This window comes from Nomia melanderi, chromosome 1 (assembly GCF_051020985.1).
Source record: "Nomia melanderi isolate GNS246 chromosome 1, iyNomMela1, whole genome shotgun sequence".
Lineage (NCBI taxonomy): Eukaryota > Metazoa > Arthropoda > Insecta > Hymenoptera > Halictidae > Nomia > Nomia melanderi.
Genome location: NC_134999.1, coordinates 38992455 through 39016929, shown reverse-complemented (window position 1 = coordinate 39016929; position 24475 = coordinate 38992455). Strand labels below are relative to the sequence as shown.

Here is a 24475-nt window from a genome sequence, read left to right as displayed (position 1 = left end):
ACGAACGTTTAAAGCTAACACTGCAGAAGATTGAAGACTGTCTCATAGACTCCGGGTCTCCTGCAAATTCCGAATCTCCTTTATAAATCCGAGGAGTCTGGAATTGAATCAACTTAAATCTACCCTTACAAAGTCTCAACCTTTACTGGAAAACTTCTCAACTGAAGGAAAAACCCGAAAATTCCCGAAACATTCTCGCAGAATTGAAAGACTATAAGCCCACTTTTCGCGGAGCAATTGCAATCTCCGTTGAACGCGTTCGCAATATACGCGAAATCAAACCCTTCCACCTGCTCCCTCCTTTTTACCTAGAGCCTCTCTCGAGTAAGAACGTCGGCGTCGCCGAGAGGACAGCTTCAATTCCCAGTTCTATGCTCGCGTTTAAAACACATGGCGTGGAAAAGCACCCTTTTCTTCCCGCCCCCTCTCGGCCGTCGCTCAACGAGGGCCGTCGGCAGCGTCGGCGACGTTCGCCGCGCAGTCGTTCGAGCTTCGCTCTCCGCGGTAATGTAATTGGAAAGCTCCGTTGGTCACGCGGCCAGCCGCCATCAGGCGGTTCGCCGCTCGTTTTTCCCGGCAACAATGCGAGGCCGCGTCGGCCGCGAGCAGGAATTCGCGGACACCGAATTCCTCGCGTGTCGCGCTGCCCCATACCTCGGGACGTCAACCGTTTTATTGTTGCTCCACTTAGGAAACGCGGGCCCGCGTTCGGATCGCCCGCCGGAATTGCGCCGCCGCCTTGGGAATGTCGTATTACATCTTACGGGAAGGAAGAACCGCGCGGAAAATTGTTACGCGCCCCGGAATCACTGGCTCGTAACGTACGTTGTCGTTTGCGACGAGTAATCCCGGATGTTTTGCCCGGATGGATGTTCAGGAACGGGAAATTAGACGGGACGCTGTGGAAACGCTGGATTTACACGTATTCGAGGAAGAAAATGACTCATTTTTCAGAAGTAATGAAAACTCATTAGGAAACTTTGGAAAGTTCTCGATTACTTCGATATTCGTTTAATAACATTCGAGTGTAATCGTTTCTACACTCCAGTTCGATTTAAAAAACACTTACAGCGGGATAAATCACTCCTAAATACTTGGAAAATCGCTTTTCACGGATAAACTCACACCCCATTAAAAGCCGCTCATTTATCGGGCCGAGGAGGCAACGGAAAAACGAAAATTCCGGGAAACATGTAGTCTCAGTTTGGCCCATAGATCCCGAACTTTCTGCTTCAGATTAAAAGTTCGCGGACGTTTCCGTCGCGCGTATTTCACGGCGCTACCTATTACAGGAGTCTCGCGCAGATAACGTCCGGCTAGGACATTGTAAATTTCTCTCGAAAATTTATAGAGCGTGAGCTGATCGATGAGAGATCGAGGCCGCGGAGACTGGACCCGTCCGGGATTCGTCGGGCGACCCACTCGCGTTTCGTCTTTACGCCGCGTTGTCATGCGAGATCGTCTTTATTCGGGATCGCTGACCGGTCCGAATACTTTCAAAGGAGAACGAGGTCGGTTTGTCTTCCGAGAGGGACAAGAGAATGTCCCCGTGCTCGAAAAAGGGGAAGCGAAAGGTGAAACCGTGAGACTCGCGACGCTTCGTCATTCCGTTCGATATTTAAACAACACGGCTGTCGATACCGATGATCGATTCGACGGGTACAGAGTTGATTGGAAAGAGTATCTTGCCGATCCTGTCCCCGCGATGCGATGTATCAAAAGCCAACAGAAACAAGATGCACGGTACACACTGTAACTCTCGGCCGCTTTTCATTCCGATCGGCGAACAGTGTCGCTGTTTTCCCTCTTGTCGTCGCGCGACGCTGCAGCGCTGTCCTAATGTTTGCCGCCGGATATTTTGTTTCTGTAAACCAGCTTATCGAATTGTACCACCGGCCGTTTTTTTCCTGTCAACGCGTTCCGTTCGGGTCCGAGATCCCGCGCCTGCGCGGCGTGCGCGACCGATTTAAACGGAAATTAACGCGACGAAACGATTCAAGCTTTGTTTCGAATTTCACGTGAGTTATGGAAATCCGCGAAAAATAATAAACATACATTGTTTTTATCGATAATGGAAGATAATATATTTGAGGAGGCGTTAGCTCACTTTGTCAAGGATGATATTTATGACCGGTAGTCCGTACGACTTTGTAGAAATTCCTTTTGTGGCTTAAATAATTTATACTCCGTGAAATTTATACGAGTGTGCTGTGCACAAACGTAGAAACACGACAAACGGATAGCCAAAAATGTAAATGTCCATAAAAATCCTCGGTCTAATTATTCCTCCCGTGGGAACACCGAAGTTTCCTTTTATTTCCTAGAATTTCACGTTCCGGTGTAAAAAGCACTAAAAGGACTAAAATCCCCTAGTTATTTTGTCGAGGATGGCGACTGTAAACTGGGTCCTCCGAGAAAAATTATATAGCGGTATCTTATCGTTTAACGTGCCTTTTTATTATTCCCCCTTTTGAATCCTTCCTTCGGCCGATTCTTCTTTTTCTTAAACAAGTTCAGCCCGCTTCCTTCCTATTTCCCTGGCGCTTCATTTATCTTATTTTCGCTGCGGCCGCGGTTATCCTGCCGGCCCCTTTTCCCCGGCGTTTCTCTTCCTTTCACTCGGACAGTCCTCTTTCTCTTCCCGCTTCCTCTTTTTTTTCTTCACCTTTCTCCGTCACTTCTCAATTTGATTTTTTCTCCTGCTCGCGCACTTTATCTTCCTCGCGCTTCCCGACTCCTTTCTTCTCCGTTCTTGAATAGTTTCCGTTGCTTGGCCGCCTGTAGATTCTTCCCTGTTCGCCTCTCTACCTCTAACCCACCGGCCCGGATCACTCTATCCCTCTTTCAGGGCTTTTATTCTCTCCCTCGCAATTCTTGCCGATATCATGACTGGCTTCATTAATGATCCGCTCCGGTTCCGATCCCGTTTCGCTCCGCGCCGAGCTGTACCGCTGATTTCCAGGTCCTTTGTCTCGGATTCCTCTGCATCGTGCACAATTTGTTGTATTGATTCGCTACGCTGTTTATGTTCCAGATAGACTGTCCGTACCTCCCTTTCTCCGGCCCTTTATCTTCCTCTCTGTGCAATCTTCTAATCGTTTCGCTTCGTTTCGAACCTCTTTGCGTCGCGGGAACGTTCCGAGGAATGTTTGAATAATGCTTTAATCGCTTCGATTATTTTCAGCCTTTGGTTCGATCTTGCGTCTCGCCTTTCACCGAGATTATTTTTACATTATCTCTTAACCCTTTGTCATTCAATTCATTTTTCCGCTAACCGCTTATTCGAAGTGTAGATACATTCACTTCGAAGATGAGAACGTATCGCGTATAACGTGCAATATAGATTTCTACTAGATTGAACGATAGACCTACACCGCGACTATCTCTCGTTACACACGAAAATATTAACAGACTCCGCAACTCAGCAAAGTGGGACAAGATTTGAAGACGACGAACGCCTCCACAAGCACGGCCATCAATCCATTCCACTCCGATCACGATCATCCCCGATCATGTTCCATCCCCGAAGCGAGCCATTCTCGTCGGGAGCATTTGTAACCAAGACAAGAAAACTCTCTATACCAGCGACGAGAGGAAAGTCGTTTCGAGTATTCAGCCCGAGGTTCTCGCAGCCACGCGCCCATCGAGATAAAGTTAATCCGAGTTTCCATCATCTCCGGAGCTCGTGGCTGTTCGCCGGAGAAAAAGAAGCCCGGCCAATACCAATCAGTGTATTAATATCTTTCGAGATTGAGGGAGTGCCAGAGTACATCGGTGACGGATCGACCCTTGCTCGCTCGTGTAAAAAAACACACACACACACACACACATACCACCGTGAACCTAGATCGCGGCGGAATGGAAGAGGAAACGCGAAAGCGGAAGAAAATTGCGTTGACGAGTCGCGTGTCGCAATAAATAAGCCGACCTCGGGACTTCGTTGGAATACCGAGCGGCTGTTTCTTCGGGGCGTTCCCAAGGACTTCGTGCCTTTGCTTCGGCCGCGCGCCGAGAGATACTATATCCCCGAGACACGCTAAAAACCGCTCGTAATATCGCGAGCAGCGACGCTCACCCTCAAATAAGTGCATTTACTTTGAAGAAGCTTCTACTTCTCGGCCTCCCCCCCCCCCCCGCGGCCTTATTTGTTTCTCAGTTTTTTTCAGCTGCCCCTTCTTTTCTTTTGCTCTTTTCGCTGCTTCCCAGAGCTACGAGCCATCTTGCTTCGAAGAACAACGCTTCGAAACAAACGGCAACTTTTCTGCCTTCGAGGCGATGCTTCGACGATGAACGCTGTTGCGCCGTGAATCGTTTTCGCTTTGAAATGTAATTGAAATTTATTTAAGAAGCGAATCAGAATGTTCACTTATTCTTCGGGTATCTCAAAGTAGAAGAATTCACCGTGGAAAAAACGTGTCCGACCGCGACGCTCTTTTTCTACTTGCAAGTCTTCAAAGTCGACTTCCTCGGGAACGAAGTCTCTCGTAAAATCTTCGGCATCGTACTTTTAACTCCCTCCGGCACGAGGAATTACTCGGTCCGTAATTATACCTCGATATTAAAAATCCCTTTCATAACTGGCACGGACGAACTTTGATTCAACGCGAGCGTTCGATCGCCGGGGCTTAGAAGAATCAATTAAACTTCCCAAAAAGTAATCACCCGATTATATTACCCGGACGTGTTCGATGGAATTTTCTGGGTCAAGCCCCGTTGCGCTCGTCCCCGAAAATTGAGTTCAGCTAATTAACATTTAACTTAATCCCCCTCGCCCGAAAGTCTAAGTAATTGAGAAAACGTTCCGGGGGCGGGGCGGCGGCGTGTTTGTAAAAGTTTCGAGTACCGGCACGGATTAGCCGGCCGACTGTATGAGAGACAGTTCGCTGTTAATCCCTCTTTTGTGTCCACTTTCGGAGAGACTGCTCGTCGTCGCCGGCTACTCTCTAGGGGAAAAATCGGAACTGTCGCGTGTTCCAGCCGAAATAACTTGGACGATACGATGGGAACACCCGAAGACGGGTTCTCGTTCGTTCGATAGGAAAACCCGACGTCAAGGACCGCGGACGAGACCAAAAACTTTCGCCTCCGACGTCTTCTTCAACTTTCCACGCGAGGTACCCTCATCTGTTTGCCGAAAGGATTTCGCTCGCCTAGGTGGGCGTGCCAGCGCACACATTGTCTCTGCGCTAGCCTTCGAGAACGCTCCTATGCCCCGGTTTGTTTTTTCACACGTCCTGCCGGGGGAATTATTAAAAAAACAATGTGGAAATTTTCTTTTCTGGAACCGGCTGCGACGGAATTATTTTAGAAGCACTCGGTAGTGTTCTCTGGGGAAATGAGGTATCGTCGATTGTATAAAATCGAGTGCATCCTAGGAAATCGTTATCTACGAGAACAATAGTAATTCTATTTTCAAAGAGACGTTTCAAAATGTATTGCTTGAACCACTCGAATCGGTCCTAAACATTGTTCAAAGGAACCTAGAGACTTTCAAGAAGCTATTTCCATGTATCGAGTCTCTGTCTCCTTAGCGATTCCACGCGTGCATCACTCGGCATAGAAATTCTCCTCGCCTCTTGCCGACTCGTTGAACGGATCACGGAGGATCCCACGGGATTCGGCGGTTCAAGGATCGAAAATTATCGCCGGCAAATTGGTACGCGTCGCGTATCGATCGTATCGGCCGGGTTAACCGTGAGGATCGCGAGCGCCGCGACGTCATTACCGGGGAACGCGGATCGCGTAAATTATCGATACGTGACTGACGCGCGAAGCGCCGTTTTACCAGCCGAACAGCGGAGCAACGGGCTTTATCTGCCGACGGCGAGCGTCTGTCGGCACGAATCGAGGCCAGGGGAGAAGTATTCCAGACCGAGAGGCGATTCCTCGCCGCGTCACGCGACGATTGTTTTACGAAACCCAAGGCGGACGAATTGTTTCGAGTGCTGCGCTAATACGCTTAACAATTTAGGGGACGGCTCCGTGCAGCCAGTTTCACGGATGGAGGGACACTACGGAATAAGATGGACTTACTTTCCGCGGGATAAGCATATTATTCTGAGTTACTGCTAGCAAGTTTAATTGCGCAGCGAATGGAATTGTTAGTTTGAGAGACCGTTGCAGCCAACTAATGGGCATTAGGAAGAGATTAGAATTTCGAGATTGAAGATTAATATTGAGATTAATATTATTATTAATACCAGAGGAACGGTTCTCTTTGAAACGCTTCGGCAAGACTAATTTGCATAAAGTTCTACGCTCGATAGCAAATCAATATTTACTTCCCTGCGAATGATCTCCTTCGTCTCAGTTAAGAATTTCTTCGCGACGATATCGCGACTGCTAGATGCCGAACTTGGCCAAGTCCGACTCAATGTTCGCGTCACTGTAGCTTTTGCGTGGCTGTTTACCGACGTCAAATAGCAGCGTTATGTACAGGCTGATGCCGTTCGTTAAACCGATTCACTCGAGCGAACGTCCAGTTCCATGTTCGAAACTTTCAAGGCATATACACGTGGAACATATACGTGTACACGTCGTAGAAACTGCTCGCAGCACTCGAATCATCTGCGAGAGCGTTCGCAGCTGTTACGATATTAGCCTCGGTCGACCCAATTATTCGTTGGGATATTCGAATGAGTAAGCAAGAATCCACGGTTGTAAAAGTATAATATAACTGGGCGAGAGTGCGCGAGCGACGGTTATCGGGGCGAGTCCTCCGCGACGACAGGACCTTTCAATTTCAACTGCGTCCGTGGAAAGCTTCCGACGGGTTTCACGGATAAGCCGCGGATCCCTTTGAAAGCTCTTTACACACTCTCTCCCGCGGATCGTTTACTTTTCTTGCCGCCGCGCAAGGGAAACTGCAGCCAGCAGCAGTTCCATTCTCGCGCGAACCGAGACAACGCTTTTACGATTCTTTTAAATACGGTTCACGCTACTGCCTCTCCGCGGTATTTCCATGAAACTAATGGCAGTTCGGAGAGAGCGCTATTCATCGCGCTCGCTGTTGAATCGTTGGACGCGATTATTCGACCAAAAATGAATTCTTCTATGCGCGGCGAGGGGAAGTTTCTGTAAGATGCGTCAAACGCGATGGGATGAATAATTGATTCGCGTGAAATATTTCGGGGAATATTCTACGTTTAATCATTAGCGACAGCTACAGGGATTTCAGCAAAATAGTCGAGATTCTATCTAGTTTGAAATTGGAGAGATTCAACGTGAACTAGAAGGGTGATCAGACCCATAGCTCTCATCGCATTGTTTCGAGAGCAGGACGGAACAGGTTTCCATTTGAACGCGACAGAGAGAGAGAGAGAGAGAAATCCTTGGACTGGGATATTCCACAGAGCGATCCATGTTTCCACAGACCGCCCTACGTCCGTGGCATCTTCCTCTTGATCCAGCCGCAAGGGTGACAGGATTCTGATCGGAGGATGTCTGTGCAACTGGCTATTAATTGTATACATTCTCGCTTATAGATAATCGCCCATGAATCATCGGATACGCTGCTGTTCTAACGGAAACGTCAATCGAAACAGAGGCATAAGTTCGCGAAACAATTTCGGTGGATATATCTCCGTGAAATATCTTGATTCCTTCAGACAAGTCGCAAGAATGGTAATGATTAAAAGCGGAATCTTTTATTTGTTAAATGCGCTGTTATCAAATACAGAGGACTTTTAAGAAGCAATAAAGATAGCAGAGAAATGTTGAAGATAAGAAAATAGGAATCGTGTAGAACGCAAGGGGTTGAAAGAGAATTTGCGAAGGAAATTTCCAGAAGAAGTTTGGTCGCGGGATTAGCAGGAACTGAGGAATTTATTATCCGTTTCGCGTGAATATCACAGCAGAACATCGGCCTGGGAAATACCTTATCTAGATAAAAATTTCGCTCATCCCACCTCGGAGGTGGCCCATCGTTTCCAAGGGATAAGTTTTCCATTCTTTGTAAGCCCTCGACAAATTCTCCGTGGCTCGACGCGTCCTCCGGCGCAGTCAGGAGATTCCTATAGAAGGCGATATCTTCTTTCAAGCTATCCCTTTTCACAATAGACCCTCGGACGCCACGATTCGATACCGACGTCGATTGAACGGCCCAGACTTCCCACCGATCCACGCCCGTTCCCCTCTTCCCACCCTCTCACTTTCCCCGTTTACCCCTAGTTTTGCTTTTATTCCGCCTCACTCATCCCCTAGACTCTCGCAATATCCGTCATTCCGTTAACTTGTCGTCGACCTCGGAATTTTCCAAAAAAAAGAACAATCTCCAGTGCTCCGATATCAACATACGATTTTCCAACGAACACGTCATTTCCACGGGAAAAGTCTCCAATATCATTTACAGGGGAGGATATTTTTTTTGAAGAAAATGAAACTGGAGAACGTTCATCCCGTAAAACGTTCCCGGCGATCCAGGATCCTCGTAACTTATGAATTATGGATTCCCGCGTACTTCGTCCGATCGACAAGTTTCGAACGGTTCCGAGTTCCTCCGGCCGACGTTCACGCGAAGATTCGAAGACGGGAAGGCCCGATGGCCTGTCCGACACGCCATCGATCGGCCGGGTGTTACGATCCAGGTTTGCCGGACGAGCGACGGCCGCGCACCGCTACTTTAACGATTTTACGACGCAAAGATCTGGCAGGTTTAACTGCGTCTTCCCGACGGTTTTACGTTCCTCGTCAGTTTGATCCTGAGGCTGCTGCTAAAGTCCTCGTAAACCCGACGATAATCCCGGATGCATTTATTCCCGCTTGTCCCACGGATTTTGTCAAGCACGAATTGATACTAACTGTACCCTTTTTTAGGAGAGGGAACTCACCAGAGCGTTTCCGGAATTCTGACGACGGATCAACGGAGGAATTGCTTGTAGAAACTTTTGATGAGGTTTTTACTTGATTTCTGGCTTAATGGAGTCTTTAATATTCGTCCGACAATTTCTGTTTCAATGTTTTTCCAAGCTTCTTCGTCGCCGCCTTCAAGTTCAATTGAAATTTGTATGAAATGGAGTTTCATAAAGTAGACGCGTATTTCGCTTACAACAATTATTTACCATCTGCCTTGAAAGTTCAGAATCGTTAGCTAAAACGGCGATTCCTCGATATTAATGCTGACACGTTCGTCGAAGAATACGTATCATCGAACCAGCGAAAAAGTGGCCACCTGACTTATCTCTGTGCCACGTTTCCCATCGTTTCGCACGGAGTAAGCACGAGCCCGTTTGAATACCGTGCCGATCTTATGAATAGTCCAGGCATCCGGATTTATTTTTCCCTGCCACGGACAACGGAGAGGATGCGGCACATCTCTCTCTCTCTCTCTCTCTCCCTCGTTCCTCGAGCGACGATGCTTTATCCAGCGTTCGGACATTTCTATTTGCGATGCATCTTTCGCCCCGTCGGACGGGGCTATCGAAAGGTTCTTTCGATTGCGAGAGAAAGGGGTGCCCTTCTACCTCGTCGCGCGCGTTCTTTGTTTCTACGAGATGCTAGACGGGAGAACGCTTGACCGTGCCACGGTGAATTGCTCGCTTCGTCGGACCCTTGCCTCGTACTATTTGCCCTGGACGAATCAAATTGAACAACGAATAAAACTCCTCCAAAGCAAATATTGAAACTGGGACTGTCTGGAATCACGGACCGTCTTACGATCGTTTCACGCTTCAACTGGCAATGGAGAACGCGGCACTAATAAAATATTTTTACTAATAGTAAATAGGATGCTGAGGTTACCATTGGGCGTGTCGTTTCGGGAAGAAGGTAGCTTGCAGGTTGCCGTAAAAATGTTCAGTAGTATTTTTGATAGTCTATTTTGTTCCTCGAAATAAAATTTAACAGCCTCGTTATCCTGTATCCCGTACATGGACCATAACGTTCCCAAGAGAGCGCCGCCAGGCTAGTAAAAAAAAATATGTCGCGTGAATAATGAGTTCGAGTGTCGTTTTGAAACTGATAAAATGCTGTCGTGCAGTCTTCGTGGACCGGTTGTGTTTTACTTCTCGTGAAAGTCCATTAGTTGTCTGTATGTTGAAGGATACTGCCTTAATAAGGCTTTACAATAAATAAACATATACTCACGCAAATTTCATTAATTTAGTCAAACAGGAAACAAGAGCAGTCGGTTCGTTCACCGTCATTAAGTGAACGCTTATTTTTAATTCGACCAGGATCGCCTCTGGGAAACGTTCGACCCGTTCGAGTGTGTAACGATTTTGTTCAAAGGGAGTGTTTTGTTGAACGTGTCCTAAATGCGGACGCATCGCGGTCGCTTCCGGTTTTCTTCGGCCGAAAGAGTCGTTCCCCGCACGTGGTAAAAAGCCGCAGTTTCTTTCTATATCGTCGTATCTCGAGATGCTTGTGTACCGTTCGTTATTGTTCACCCGTTCCACTTCTGGTGATCCCGACCCCCCGAATATACTCCCATTCCCGTTCCGCCGGCGGATCACGTTTTTCTCGATCGTTTTCTTACCGCTTACCCGGACCGTTTACACACGCCCGTCCCGGAACAATATCTTGAAACAAGGGTGACGCTGCTTCCGGATATTACAATTACTTTTAATGCTTTCCGAAGGGAACCTAGAAAAACCAAGCTCGCGATGCAATCGATACGATCGCGGAAATGTTCGGGAAACGAAACGAAGGGCCTACGCGTTTCCATTAATTTTCGAGCTTCGCGCGTCTCCAATTCAAACGAAGATAAAAAAAAGGAACTATCTAGGAACCATTTAAAATATGAAACGCAGTAGAAATTGAAATGGAATATTAAAAACATCCGCCGGATTTTCGAAGCAATCGTCGATGAATTTATATTTCTTTTCAATCGGGGATCGAAGTTTCGAAGTGCGAAGAGAAATCCATAACACACTTCGATTGACGAGAATTGAATTGAATCCGTGGCAAAGACAGTGTGTTATTTTTACGGCGGAGGGAAGGGCGAATTATTTAAACGAATATATTTGCAGACAGGATTCGATTTCACGTCTGAAAGAGAAGAAAGACCAGGGGCAAGAGGATAAGAGGGGCGCAGTAAAGACAAAAGTCGATTGGCTTTCGAAGCTGGATTCCAATACCATGAATGGACTTTTAAGCAGGCATGCGTCAGTCCCTTCCTACATCCCTCTTTCGTTCGCCGCTCTTATCAGCATCACTCTCCTTCCGCGCACCTTTCACCCCTTGTCAGAAGAATCTCCTGTCCGACCTCGTCCCCGTTTCTCGCGCGAACCTTCCTCTCTGCCCGTGAATATGGAGAAAGACGAGACCCGTTAATTAACAGAACATTTTCCGATTCTCTTTTCGCCGTGGACACGCGCGCTGAATAAATAATTCCGCGAGCATGCCGGGGGAGGAAGGATTTTTCATTTCGCCGGTGAAAAGTGTAGCGGCAAGAATAAAAATTAGCATCCTCCTGGAACTCTTTGAGAAACAGCTCCCTTCAAGTTCGTTCGAACATTTTTCGAAGCTTTACTTTGTACTTTTCAATGTAATACGAGTGACCTGTTACTTTAGTTTGAGATTCTAGGAAGCAACCATGCGGAATTCTAAATATAAATCTCTGCATCTGCTATATGTGAATAATTTGAACAGCGATAAAGAAGTCACCTCGAATTTCTTAGAAATTGTTAATCCGCTAAGTAGCCTTCTGTGAATAGAAATCTGGGCATTACCTTTGTTACTCGACGAAGTCGCAATTTGAAGGCATAGCGGCACAAGAGAGCGGATCCGTTCGACAAAGGGCAGCGGCGTCTCATCATGAGCGAGCAATTGAAATTTTTAGAGAGCCGGAAGAAAAGGAATGTTTCTCAGGGACGGGAAAAATGTTCTCACATGAATTGTATCCTTTTGTGAAGTGCCATTAATTTCCCACCGTGGCCGGTTCCCTGGGTAGCTTTCAGTTCTGTACCATCCCTAGTCGTCTCATTTAACCGGCAGCTCTCGATTCAACAAGCCTGGCCTGATTCCGTTTATCCGAGATAACCGAGGCCCGAATGTAAGTGGAAATCGAGTTCGCTTGAGCCGTGTGACGTAACACTTAAGACCTTTCTTTTGAGAACGCTGAAATATAGAGTTCTGCCGATCCTGCTTAGCTCGACGTTAATTAACCAGCTAGCTTTCGAACGAAGACGCTGTAAAATTCCACGCGAAAGGAAATTGTTGCCAAAGAAAACTTGATGCTCAAGTTGCGACGCTGTTCACTTTATTTTATATCGAGCGACGATGTTTAACCCGTTGGAAACGAACGTTTGAAGTCTGTCAAGCTCGATTTACCTTTCTGATTGATTCAATTTATTACCAAGGGAAGCCAATACCCCGCCAATTGGCTTGATTGAGAGAATTTCGAGGAACCGAGGAAGTTCGCGAGCAACGGAGAAGTTCGACAGTTTCGCGGATCGACGTTTCATCCGCGGCTATTTTCAGCGGTTCGTTTCGAACGGCGGTTTATGACAATTTCAGCACTTGTTGCTCCACAGTTCATGGACATTAATTTCGGAATTGACTCCGCCGAGCACGGCCTGTCGATTCGGAAGGGCGGGTAAACGAATGCGCTCACTTCATCGGCGCTCGAAGTTATTTTCCAGGGAATCGATTACGTTTTGCTCGGGCTTCTAGAGTCGACGGGAGCCGGAGGAACGGCCGAGCGAAAAAAGGACACTTTAAAAATGCTTTTAGAATCGACTTTCAGATGTCTGAATTCCTGGGGAAGTGAAATCCGATCAGAAGTCGGTGAAAGACGTTCTATCGTGTATTCAAAGTGAAATGAGATTTATATTCCAGCTTGAGATTTTTCTGTATTCACCGTAATCCTGATTTTTCATTGAAGCGAACTCTCGTTAAGTTCTTCTGAGTTGCTGCCGAGAACATTAGAGGTCGACGATCATAACTTTCGAACAGTAATTCGCTATTGTCTGAAATGCCGCGCTCGAATAATTGCACAGTATCGGAAAACCTTCGCAAAATCTTTCGAGAAACTTTACTGGATCCACAGCGAATCGTTGCTCAACGACACGAGCGCATTGTGGGAAGGAAAGAAGGACCGCTGGCAAATCCGGCGGAATTCGAGTCCAGCGATTCGCGAACTCCTCAGCGTGGATTTCGATGATTTTGGAACCGGTCCAACAGTTCAGCGAACGATACACAGATTCGCGCGCTGTCGGTTCCAGTCGGAATGGTAACGATAATTAGAGAATCCGCGAGCTAGCGAAAATCCCGAAGTCCCGCGGCGCGACCACCCTGCTGGAATTCTGATACCGTTATCGATCCTAATCTCCTTACGAGAGTATGTTGCACGCTGACACGAGCAGATGATTTACGAGGCCGGTCTCGGGTCAGACAACCGAGCCAGAGATTCTATTGTCCGCCTGATGCCGACTGCCCCTTTCCCCCGTCGCGCCTTTGCCCCTTTCCTCCGTCGCGCCCGCTGATACCAGATATTCGAATGGCTTATGTTCAATGCACCGTTGCACCGGCACGCGATTGCGTTCACGGATCCCGATCACCTTAGCTCATCGTGTAATGGATCTCGAGGAAAAGAGAATCCCCCGGGAATCGAATCCTAGCGCTGGAAAATGAGGTAACGTTCCATTCTCGTATCGCTAGGGAATTTTTCGACGATAAATTCTCCATTCACGATCCATCACGTTTCGGAATATTGTCTTTATACGCGTACACTGAAAAATAGTAGACGTATCGCTACACTTACGGAAAATAGAATTTTAACGGCAATATTTTCCGACCGAATTTCCGCGCTATTTAAATATTCGTTCGGTGGTATAACAATAAAAGTCGACCGACAAACGTGATATAACGAGAGACCAGCGAACAAGTCGAGGGGAATCAGATAAATCACGAGTTCACGGAGTTTTCACTTCGTCGGGGAAGAGAGGAAGTTCCAGCGGAATGGAAATTTTTATTGCTATTGGTCTTGCCCGTGAACGCTCGAAAAAGTTCTGCCCTTGTATATTGTTTTAATATAACGGCAGCTTAGGGCGGAACCTCGCTTCTTCGATTTTATTAAAGTTCCCGGAAACTTCGATCCCGGCAACCCCGGATTCCGGTTCGATCCGCGCGATAAAAAACATCGTTTCGCTCGCTTTTATCGGGCCGTGTCGAAGTTGCATAATCGCAGCGGCGAACGATTGTAAACGCGTCCGAGAGTAATTTCCCCCCGTCGTCGACGGTCCAATGGGAGTTGGAGACCGTGGCCCCGTTTTCGTTTACGTAAGCGCGAAAGTCGCGACTTTCACGGAGGAGGGGCGAGTTTATTTAGAAACACAGCTCGAAAAATCAGGCGCAACCTTTTAAAGGAACCGTGAGCCGTTACCGGTCGCGATATCAAATTTCTCACGCGACCAGCTTCGAATTCATGCGCGACACGCCCCGCGGGCTACCGGGCTTTCAGTGGGACGGACGCACTCGTCACCTTTATTATTTATTACGAATGAATTATTTATCGCCGCCGCACGTCGCTCGTCTCTCGAACCTTCCGCGGGATGCTTCCTTGCATCTCGCCGCTATAAATTTACCAGCGGATAAACTAGCTACAACTACCTCGAAGCGTTCGGCCTTGTCCACCGGTCAACATTTGTAATTAACTGGCGAGACGTCTTTAATTAACCAGGCTTGAAACGTCTATACCTCTCTCCGGTGGATGGATAACGAAACAGGATTCGTTGCGTTTCCACGGGAAACCTACTACCGGAATTAATTCCTCCGTATTCCCGACTGCTGCGAATTGAAGGAAGCGTGTCAAAGATAAGGCTGCGCGAGGTATATATCTCGTTGATCGACGAATTCATTTACCGAAGACGATACGACGACTGAAAGTAGGAACTTTTCAACAAGATTCAACGCTCGGTTCACTTAAAAATTAACACAAACCAGTTGTGGAAATAATTATTGTAGTAAATATTCCATTGAATTTGCTGTTTGCGTCATATGGAATTCGATGAGCTTGCATTCGACGTGAGTGCATGAAATTCCGTGATCCAGCTACGACGCAGTCTGCAGATTTTTTCCGCGAGAAGAAGGATGGTTTCCTGAAAGTTTTGGGAGGATCGGTAACCTAGTTCCTCCTCGTTAGTGGATGGCACTACACATGTAACCTGTTCTAACAAGGGAAGAAAAAAGTGGAAGATCGGCCACTGGAGATTTCCCTGGTTCGATGAGAAGGGAAGCCTCCCCATTTCTTGCCGGCACGAGGAAGGCTCCTTCATAAAGCTGGATGCCTTTTAGCTCCTCGGCTCACCCTCGGTCTTCCTCCCCGTCTCTGGCATTATTAACCCCCATTGTGCTTTGTTCCCGAACGTCGACAGAACTCGTAACACGGAGCCATCGCGTTCACCGTCGTCTCTGTCGTCGAGCGGAGCTAAGGAGTTCCGGCCACATGTTACGATCCAACTTACACGGAACGTCGAAGAAATGAGCGATCGCCGGCCGACAACTAGGCCAATTACGGGGGTGGGATCTCTACAACCAGTCGCTCCCCGGGAACGCTAAGCGCCTTCGATCAGAACCCGATCAGCTTTCGGATATTCTTCATCGTAACTATACGCCAATCCCGCAGAATTACCATAAACTGTTAGTGAGACGTTCAGTAAAATCATTGGGAAATTTCGATGAAAGATTTCGATAAAACTGGACAGCAATTTTCTCGTGTACTTGCGTATAACTTATCGTACACCCTGTATACTTTTACTGTAGAATGTGTGTACTTCATAGATGATTATTTTCTTAAGAAATATCATTTTGTAACCCTTAAGAACACGTACTGATAAAAAGAGACCGATTAAGTACCCACCAAAACGTATTAAAATTGTGTTAACTTTAAAGTCATGTAACAAAAGAAACGGTAAATATTTATTAATAAGACTAGGTTCGTTGGAAGCGGGGAAGCCTCACCTTTAAAACGCAAGTCGCAGAATCTCGATACGACCATCCGTTCCGGAGATATCGCGAGTTGAAGCCAACCATAATTTTTAATTTTTCGCCTATACCTGCCTCACTGGCACACTCGGACCTCTCACTCGCGCTCATTCGCTGACCTACCGCACACGCGGGGCACGTGCGCCGTTCAACCGGTGATTCATGAAATTTTTACTATTACTATTACTATTAGCGTACGCATTTCCAAGAATTCGGGCTCGTCAATGGGGGTTGACGAGCCTCGCGCGGCAACTTCGCGCGTCGCGCTTTGAAGCCCTATATCTCGGGAACGGATTGAGATATCTTTATGCCGCTAAGTGCGTTGTAAAGGGCATGCTTCCGCCTACATTTAGAGAGCATTGGCATTAAAAAATTCGTACTCTTTCTACTTGTAATTTTCACCTGTAGGTAAAGTTCTTATATGTACAAGTTGAAAAATATTTACACGGATTTGTTCGACTGTACAGTACCCGCACAAAGTTCACTTGTTCCCGCATAAAAGAAAACAACCGGAAGTCTCAGTCTTCTGAAGCAAAATTGACGCGATAACAACAAATAATCCAATCTGGTCCCGAACGCGTAACAAAGCGTGTTATTTACATGGCCAATTTCGCAGTACGCGCATGTAGCAAATTGGAAATAAGCGTGCCATGCACTTTAGCTTACTTACCGTGAAACAGGAGGATTTTCATGTCGGCGGAGTTACTCGTTTGAAGGCGGCGCGGCGCTTCGAGTCTGCAGTATTACCGGAATTTCCACTGTCGAGTCCACTCCTACAGCAATTTTCATTATGTCGTGTCTGTTATAAGTATAGTTTCCGACGGTCGGAGCTCAGATACTAGAATTTCTCGGCGAGACATTCCGTAACCGTGTTTTCATTACGATATTTTCCCCTATAGGGGCCGCTGTAATTAGACCTTTACCTTCGATGCAGCGGCACTCGAGGCGTTGCGCGGCTCGAGTAATTCCTCTAACGGCACTATTTTCCTTTCAAACAATGAGTGGCCCGCGAGAGGAGAGGGCAGAAAGTCAGCATTAAACATTTAACAATTTGAGAGCTTGCGGAAAAGCTTTCTACGGCAGGCGTCGTGCCGCGCCGCGCCGCGCAGATTAAAATCAATTTGACGCCGGCGCTACAATGGCCCCCGGGTAAAACGGAGCAATAATATTCTCCGAGCGACGCGGGTTGAAAAGTGAAGAGCAAGCTCGAGTAAATAATCCCTGACCCGCGGACGATCGCGTTCGTCGGGGGCGAGGCTCGATGCCTCGAGGATTCCGGTGAAGGGTTGAAGGTGTCGTTAAAGACACCCCCCGGAACCCGCAGCGCATCGATCCGGCCACACCACTCACGCACACATCCTCCGAACACCGTTCCCCCACTAACGGATTATTCTGTTTATTACAGATAAACTCCCGATGGTCGCTCGGACCCGAGCTTTGCGACATGTGGACCAGCAGTGACGTTCTCTGCTGCACTGCCTCGATATTGCATCTGGTGGCTATCGCGGTCGACAGATATTGGGCAGTCACCGATCTCAATTATATACAGGTTAATTAACGCCGCGTCGCGGTCGACGGGCAGAGGTGGCCGACACCCCGGAACCGAACGAATACACGAACTTACGTCACGATCGCGTGCCGGGCACCCCTTCGAGCACAACAGGACCAACTGCAACGGGATTAGGACACGCCGTAGACACGCTTCTATATATTGATCTCGGAATGCGGTTCGATAACCTGTCCCCGTTGTCCTGCTCCCTGTACCGCCGCGTAAGGAATCGGGGATTATTAAAGAGGAGGATGCAGTTAATCTGTCGCGTCTATCTAGCTCGTTTTCGCTCGCTTTTTATTCGCGAGTGGTTCGTAGAGTTCCGTGAAAAGCGTTTTGGGGATTGGGCAAACGAAGTAGTCGGCGCGAGTGCGATTCCATTAACTGAGAGACCATCTTGGAAATTGATTGCTTTTTGTGGAATTACGAGCGGTTTCGTGGATCAGCCAGAAGTAACAGCTCTTAGAAATGTTTGTTTCGTAGTTTTAAAAAGAACTGCTTCTTTCTTTTGCAACCTCCGACTATGCTAATTCCATAAATGAAATTCTTAGCTAATTTTATTGCGAGCGAAGCTTCGGGTCTGCAAAGTATTCTACTATTCACCTTATTTTTAACTTATTAATTTCCTCTGGCTCGCTTCCCTTTCATCCTCCTTCCTCGACGTTCTCTTTAGTCTCTTTACGTTCCCACCTAGTTCGCAATCTTTATTCAAAACTTCGTCAGCGGAGAATATAAAGAGAGCTCAAAAAGGAAGAGTACATTATCGCGTGTAAAAGGAGCGAAGGATTATAACGCTCGGCACTCTGACTAATTGAAAGACCAAAGACCACTTTGAAGGTCGAAGATAAATCATTCTCGGACACCTGTTCAAATCAATTTCGCCGAACAGTTCGCGCCGCTGTTCGGGCGAGGATCCATAAACCTGGAAACCGGAATTCGTACATATTTAACAGCTCGATTTCGCGCGAAGCTGTTCGCGACCGTCTCCCGATTTCCGTCTAACGATCGATCGGGTATCGTATCAATGACAGCTGATGTTAAATCGAATCTAAATCCCAGGCATATCCCGGTACCGGTACCCGCATGTTCGGGATAGTTCCCAGCCTGGGATTTCGAACGGTAGGATTACGAAGATATCCTTGTAGTTCGGGGAGCCGGCCATCTCGAACGAGCAACTAGCTATATTGAAATAGTTCCGGCGGGAGGAACGGAACACATTCGTAATTGCGATCGACTGAGATCCTCTTGGCCTGTCGGCCTCGCGTAAAATTGGATTCTTCTTCGTGCGGGGGTTTCAATAAACGGCGCCCCTTCGACAATCGTCCGGCACGGATTTCCCACGCAAGCATATTCTCGCGTATTATTTTAACGGTTAAACATCCCCGGATATTCGGACACGATCAACGCCATTCCCCGGTAGAACGGACATTTTCGAAATAATGAAAAAGAGAATAGATGGTGCTGGTAAGGCTTCGATTCCTGGGTTCGATAGCGGTTCTAGGAATGCTCTTCACTTCCAGGCGAGGAATCCGAGGCGGATCGGTATCCTGATTATCACCGTCTGGGTGGTGTCCTTAGGAATCTCGCTGGCTCCCCAGCTAGGCTGGAAAGATCCTGGTTATTTGAACCGTATATCGGATGGGACATGTCTGGTGTCGCAGGATCCCGCATACCAGGTGCGTACATCACCGCCGCGTCAGATTGGAATTAATATTACATTGAGATTCAAGCCTCGGAAGGCGAGCACGCCTCGTGACTTCGAAGACGGCGACGTTTGAATCGAATCAGAACCCTATTTACTAGTTTCCCAGGAAATATATTCCAGAGTGCCTCTCCGAGACTCGCGGCAGACTCTGCGGCGGAGCTGATAGAAATTAATTGCTTAAGTTGGCTGATAGAAAATGGGATACTCGATTTAATGAACGATTGAAACGTCGAGTTTCGATCGGGCGTATTTCGCCGAGGGTTCACGCGATAAAGTGAAAACGAAATTGAAATATTTAACGACGGGGTCGATGTAACGTTTCTTGAAATACTTCACAGATCTTCGCCACTTGCGCCACTTTCTACGTTCCCCTGCTCGTCATTCTATTCCTGTACTGGAGGATATTCCAAGCGGCACGAAAGCGAATCCGAAAGAGACCGGGTACCATCGTGCAGCCGCCCCGCGAGAGAAGAGGCATCCTCAGACTCGTCACGAGAAGGTCCTCTCTCCATTACAACCGTAATAGACGCACTTTACGAGGCTCGTTGGCGGAAAACCTTAATCTAACCTCATTCTTTCATAATTCCCGAGACGAGCCTTGCAGAAAATGCCTTGGGAAAATCGTTTCATTATCCCGAGATCGTAGATTGCCCCTCTGCTCTTTAAGCATCTCGAGCAAAAATGCTAAATAATCTACAGTAATTTTCCATTTACAAAGTCTCGAGAAAAATAATGAATTTACATTGCTCTAATCGAAATTTCACTTTAAATCTGAAATTTGTATCTTTCCAGGCCAAGAGAGGAGTCGACAGCGTTCACCATAACAAGATCGACGCCGGACCACTCGTCGATCTCGCCGGAGAAATCTTCGTCCAACAACGGCGCGAACGCGACGCAATCCGCGACGGTGACGCCGTCGACGGTATCCACGACGACGACCACCACAACGACCACGGTGACGAACCCGTCGACCAGCCACTCGACGTCCAGCAGAAGGACACGCGAGACGATGGAGTCGAAACGCGAGAGGAAAGCCGCGAAGACGCTCGCGATAATAACCGGCGCGTTCGTCGCCTGTTGGCTGCCTTTCTTCTTGGTCACGTTGCTGCGAGCGACGTGCCAGGCCTGCGAGCCGCCCGAGCTCATAGCCAGCGTGTTTCTATGGCTGGGATACTTCAACAGCACCCTGAACCCCGTCATCTACACGGTGTTCTCGCCGGAATTCAGACAGGCGTTCAAGAGGATGCTGTGCGGCAGTTCCAGGATAATTCGCTGACAGTGGATTTAAGGACTGTGAGAGAGCGTATGCATGGACGCGAGTATGTGTGCAAGGACGAGAGAGTGTTAGACGATGAGCGAGTCCTGTGTATATACAGTTACACTACTTCCTTCTCCTTCGGATAGCGTTCAACTACCGTGTCACGTACTTAGGCATGCCTTAGAGAGTCCGTAGACATTTTTCCTTGAAAGTTGCCGACGAGGCGACAGGGTTCGCGGCGACCTCGCGATGGAAACCTAAACTGAGAGCCTCTTGCACGACAAAATGTCAATTCACGATGACGGTTAATTTATTTTGCGATTGTACGAGGTGCGTAGAATATACGAATTGTGATTCATTAATGTAATCGGTTGAACATTCCAACGTTAGACGATCTGGGTTTGGTTCGATGAGATTGCGAGTTTCTATTTTATCGCGGAAGAGACTCTACGGAGGTTTATATATAACCGAGTTACCGTTTACGCGGGATTTCTGCTTAACGGGACTCGTCGAGCTCGTTGTGAACCATTTTTTCAATGCTCGACACCTCGACGGCTATTCAACGCCTCGAGGCGACTGTTTCTATGATAGAACTACCCTATGAAAGTTCTCTTTGAGATAGATGCATTCTCTGATACGTCTATGATAATATTAACCACTGGATGTATTGGCGAGTAATCTACGTTGTTCCGTGAGATCGTTTTGATATTGTTATCGAGGAAAAGAAGAAGACTGCGTTGATATTTGAGAGAACACTCGCGAGATTTGTATTTCCTTAGGGAGCTTTTCAGTTGATTAGATGATAATCGAACGTTTGTAAATTGAATTGTAAGTAGACTGCAAATATTCAGAAGAGATCCCGTTTATATTGCAGTTTGTATTCTATTGATTTTTACTTACAATTAACCGTCGCAGTCTAGTTATAACGAACACGTGAGAAACATTGTAAATTTCATGTACTTTAATTTAATAAAGACTATTGCGGATTACTCGTTAGTACACGAACACGTTCAGTTGAAACTCGAATTCAGACGCAGGCTGTACCGAGCGGAAATGATCGGTCTCGCGACTGCTTCACCCTCTCGTGACACGATCCACATGTATCCACACGCGGAATTACGTACAGACGCGTAACCACACATTCATTTCCTCCGTTGATGTTCGCAAGACGATCGAGAGTTCGATGATTAATAATAGAAATTAGACGTCAGCGAGGATAACGTCGATCCTTCTTCGTCGAAAGTAGCGCTCATCGATTTCACGCGGGTCTTGGCGACGTTTTGCTCCCCTAGTCAAGAGGACAGCCATTTCATTGTAAATAATCTATCATTCAGGTAGTAAGAACTGCCGAAGTTCGCGAGAGCTCGCGTGCATGGTCGTCGTTATCAAATTCTGTATCGATTCGACGGAACAAACGACGAGAATGCGCTTCGATTCGACTTGTCCTCGGAGAGTCCACGTTTCGATGCACTGAAAACAATCGGAGCAAACATTTTCCATCGCGCTCGAGTCTGATAATCGTGTATTTTATCTGTCGGAACGCCCATACTCAATTAAAGAAGAAACAAATTGAATTTCAAGTGATTTATTCATAAATATGATTAAACTTGCGTTACGCGAGGTACCATTTATTTAATTTATTCGTTCAATGGGCATGGAAGTGCTCTCTTTTCCGTTTAAACGAAATAATTACGGATGAATGGTAGGTTCTCTCTGATTAAGAGATTAATATTTATCAAAAGAGACGTGGAACGTGAATTCTTCGGGCAGCAACGGTTTGCATTTTTCGAGAGATCGACGAATAGTTGCCCGGTTCCTCTTTAATCCACGGAATTCGATAGTTAACACTACAAGGTTGTACGATAGAGAGGAAACGTTCCTTTCATCGCGCGGTCGAAGTCGCTCGGCGGGACAAAGCGTTGCCAAAACGTCGCGCGTCGCAGCGAGTAGAAAAGTCAGGCCCATCGACGTCGTTTGTAAATTAACCAGATGATTGTGTATCGACGATCGTCCGATAACGCCTTACTATATACGACATACATCCTGTACTACCCGAATAGTCACGCGAGTTTCGCCGTTTTACCAGCTAAACCATCTTCGACGACGCAGCGAAAACGGAGTTGAAGAGAATCAAATAAACTAAACCGAAAGAAAAAGCGAAAAAAAAGGATAAGCCAGAGACGCGATAAAAGTAAATACTAAATGACAGTAGCACGACGGTTACCCGTTGCCCAGCGATTCACTTAGTTTAAGGCTGTGCCCCGATTTTCGATGATGCAATATTTAAAAAGGGAGAAAGCGGAGCGGCGACGAACGCTGGTTTCGCGCGTCGCAACGGAGGCAGGAGGGGTGCACGTTCCGGACACAAAACGACAAAAAAAAACAGAAAAGGGAAGAAAAAGTAGACGAAAAAAGGGAAAGAGAAGAAAACGGAGAAAAAAAATCGAAAGACAAGTACGTTTACAACGATGCTTCGTATGTATATTTCTTTGCAATCACTGATGTAAATAAACGCAACAGTTTCAAAACTCTCGGCCGACGTCGACTCGACGTTATCCGCTTTGTTTCCCAGGAACCATCCCCGTCTTTTCGTGTTCGCCAACCTGCGCACCGTTTCATTTTCCGCGGCTGACGGACCGCGAACACTCTGTTCCCCTTTCCTCGAATTTCCTTGCACGTTAACGTCGAATCAGTTTACGATCTAATTGCGAGCCGGGAAAAAGAGAGACGACGGCGACGCTTGAACGGTGAGACAATCGAAATCTTCGACGAGAAAGTTGACAGTTTATATTTAACGCTGTCAGAAAATTCGATATCGTACAATTGCGCGCAGCTCGAGGCTAATAATGGAGACAATACGACGATTAGACAGGCTTCTATTATGCAGAATGAAAGATACCCGCGCGAACTGCAACCGTGACGCGTTGAGCTATCGATGTTAACGGAAATATTCGAATCACTGGTCAGGAAATGTCGATAACGGTATTTGTAATCAGCATTCGCCGACGTTAACGGTCCAGCGTGTCGAATAAACAAGACCACCGGTGTTATCACTCCGAACTTCGTTGCATATTTGCCGTCGCGATAGAGAAATGCGTTCGATACATGAAATTGATGCTGGAAGTCTTCAGGTTTAAAATTCGAGTGCACTTGTACAAATGAATTACGACACACTGAAAATTCTGTTCAAACGTCAAAGGTGACCGAGACCAAAATTGAACAGAATACGAGCCATTTTTCAAATTGATCGAGCAGTCTTTCCAACATCCTTTAGTTACGTTTATAAGCTTGAGCATAGTGCCACGGATGGCGACACTACACAAAGGACAATTCGTCATTTAAATGTGAAATATTGAATCTTCGGCAAGTAAGTATTTATTTTAAGTAATTCCTTAGTTGACAGTTCGATTCGGATAGTCTGTTGGTGCATCGGGGCATTATTGACAGTGTCGGTATTTCAGAACAGTAGATGAAAAAATATATTGTATACATAATTTATAAGTTTCTTAAATCTGTGTCTTTTCTCTGATTATATTTATACTGTGTTAACCTGTATAAAAACTTACATTGATTGTTCAATTTGTCCTATCTTTTGTCGGTAACGGTCAAGTCTCTGTTGATACTGTGACGCTCAGAAGATGCAGTAGGCATTCTGTTTGGTAACTATAGGTATGTCAGGTTGCGTGTCCCAAAGGCGCAGTATACTTACTCTTCAAGATGGTAACGCGTACCCACGTCCGATGGCAGCACGATGCTTTTTCCGCGTTGCCTAGAACTGTATTTCTTAATAACATTATGTGCATTTAACATTTTATATCGCATATAGTGAACTCTGTATATTTTCGATATTGGCCATAGTTCGAATTATAAATAACGAAATACGAATTTAATATCAAACTAACTTATTAAAATGTAATTTTGATCAAATGGAGTCCTGAATTCTCCATTAAATTTCACCGTTTAATATCGAACCAACTGCATGCAATTCACAACTAGAAATTCGTTGAAATTTGAGCGAAGGCTAATCTGTCGACAGTCC

At 46.7% G+C, this 24475-nt stretch overlaps 1 protein-coding gene across 3 annotated transcripts in view; it reads left to right on the top strand.

Annotated features, from left to right (window-relative positions):
* Positions 1-22958, top strand: part of 5-HT1 (serotonin receptor) — a 128963-nt gene extending 106005 nt beyond the window's left edge. For all 3 annotated transcript variants that reach the window (XM_031971913.2, XM_031971910.2, XM_031971924.2), the window contains 4 exons: positions 17330-17473; positions 18994-19149; positions 19517-19677; positions 19971-22958. In XM_031971913.2, coding sequence (XP_031827773.1) covers positions 17330-17473; positions 18994-19149; positions 19517-19677; positions 19971-20454 — 945 coding nt within the window. In that variant the 3' untranslated portion in view covers positions 20455-22958. The remainder of the gene's footprint in view (positions 1-17329; positions 17474-18993; positions 19150-19516; positions 19678-19970) is intronic.
* Positions 22959-24475: the final 1517 nt, after the last annotated feature.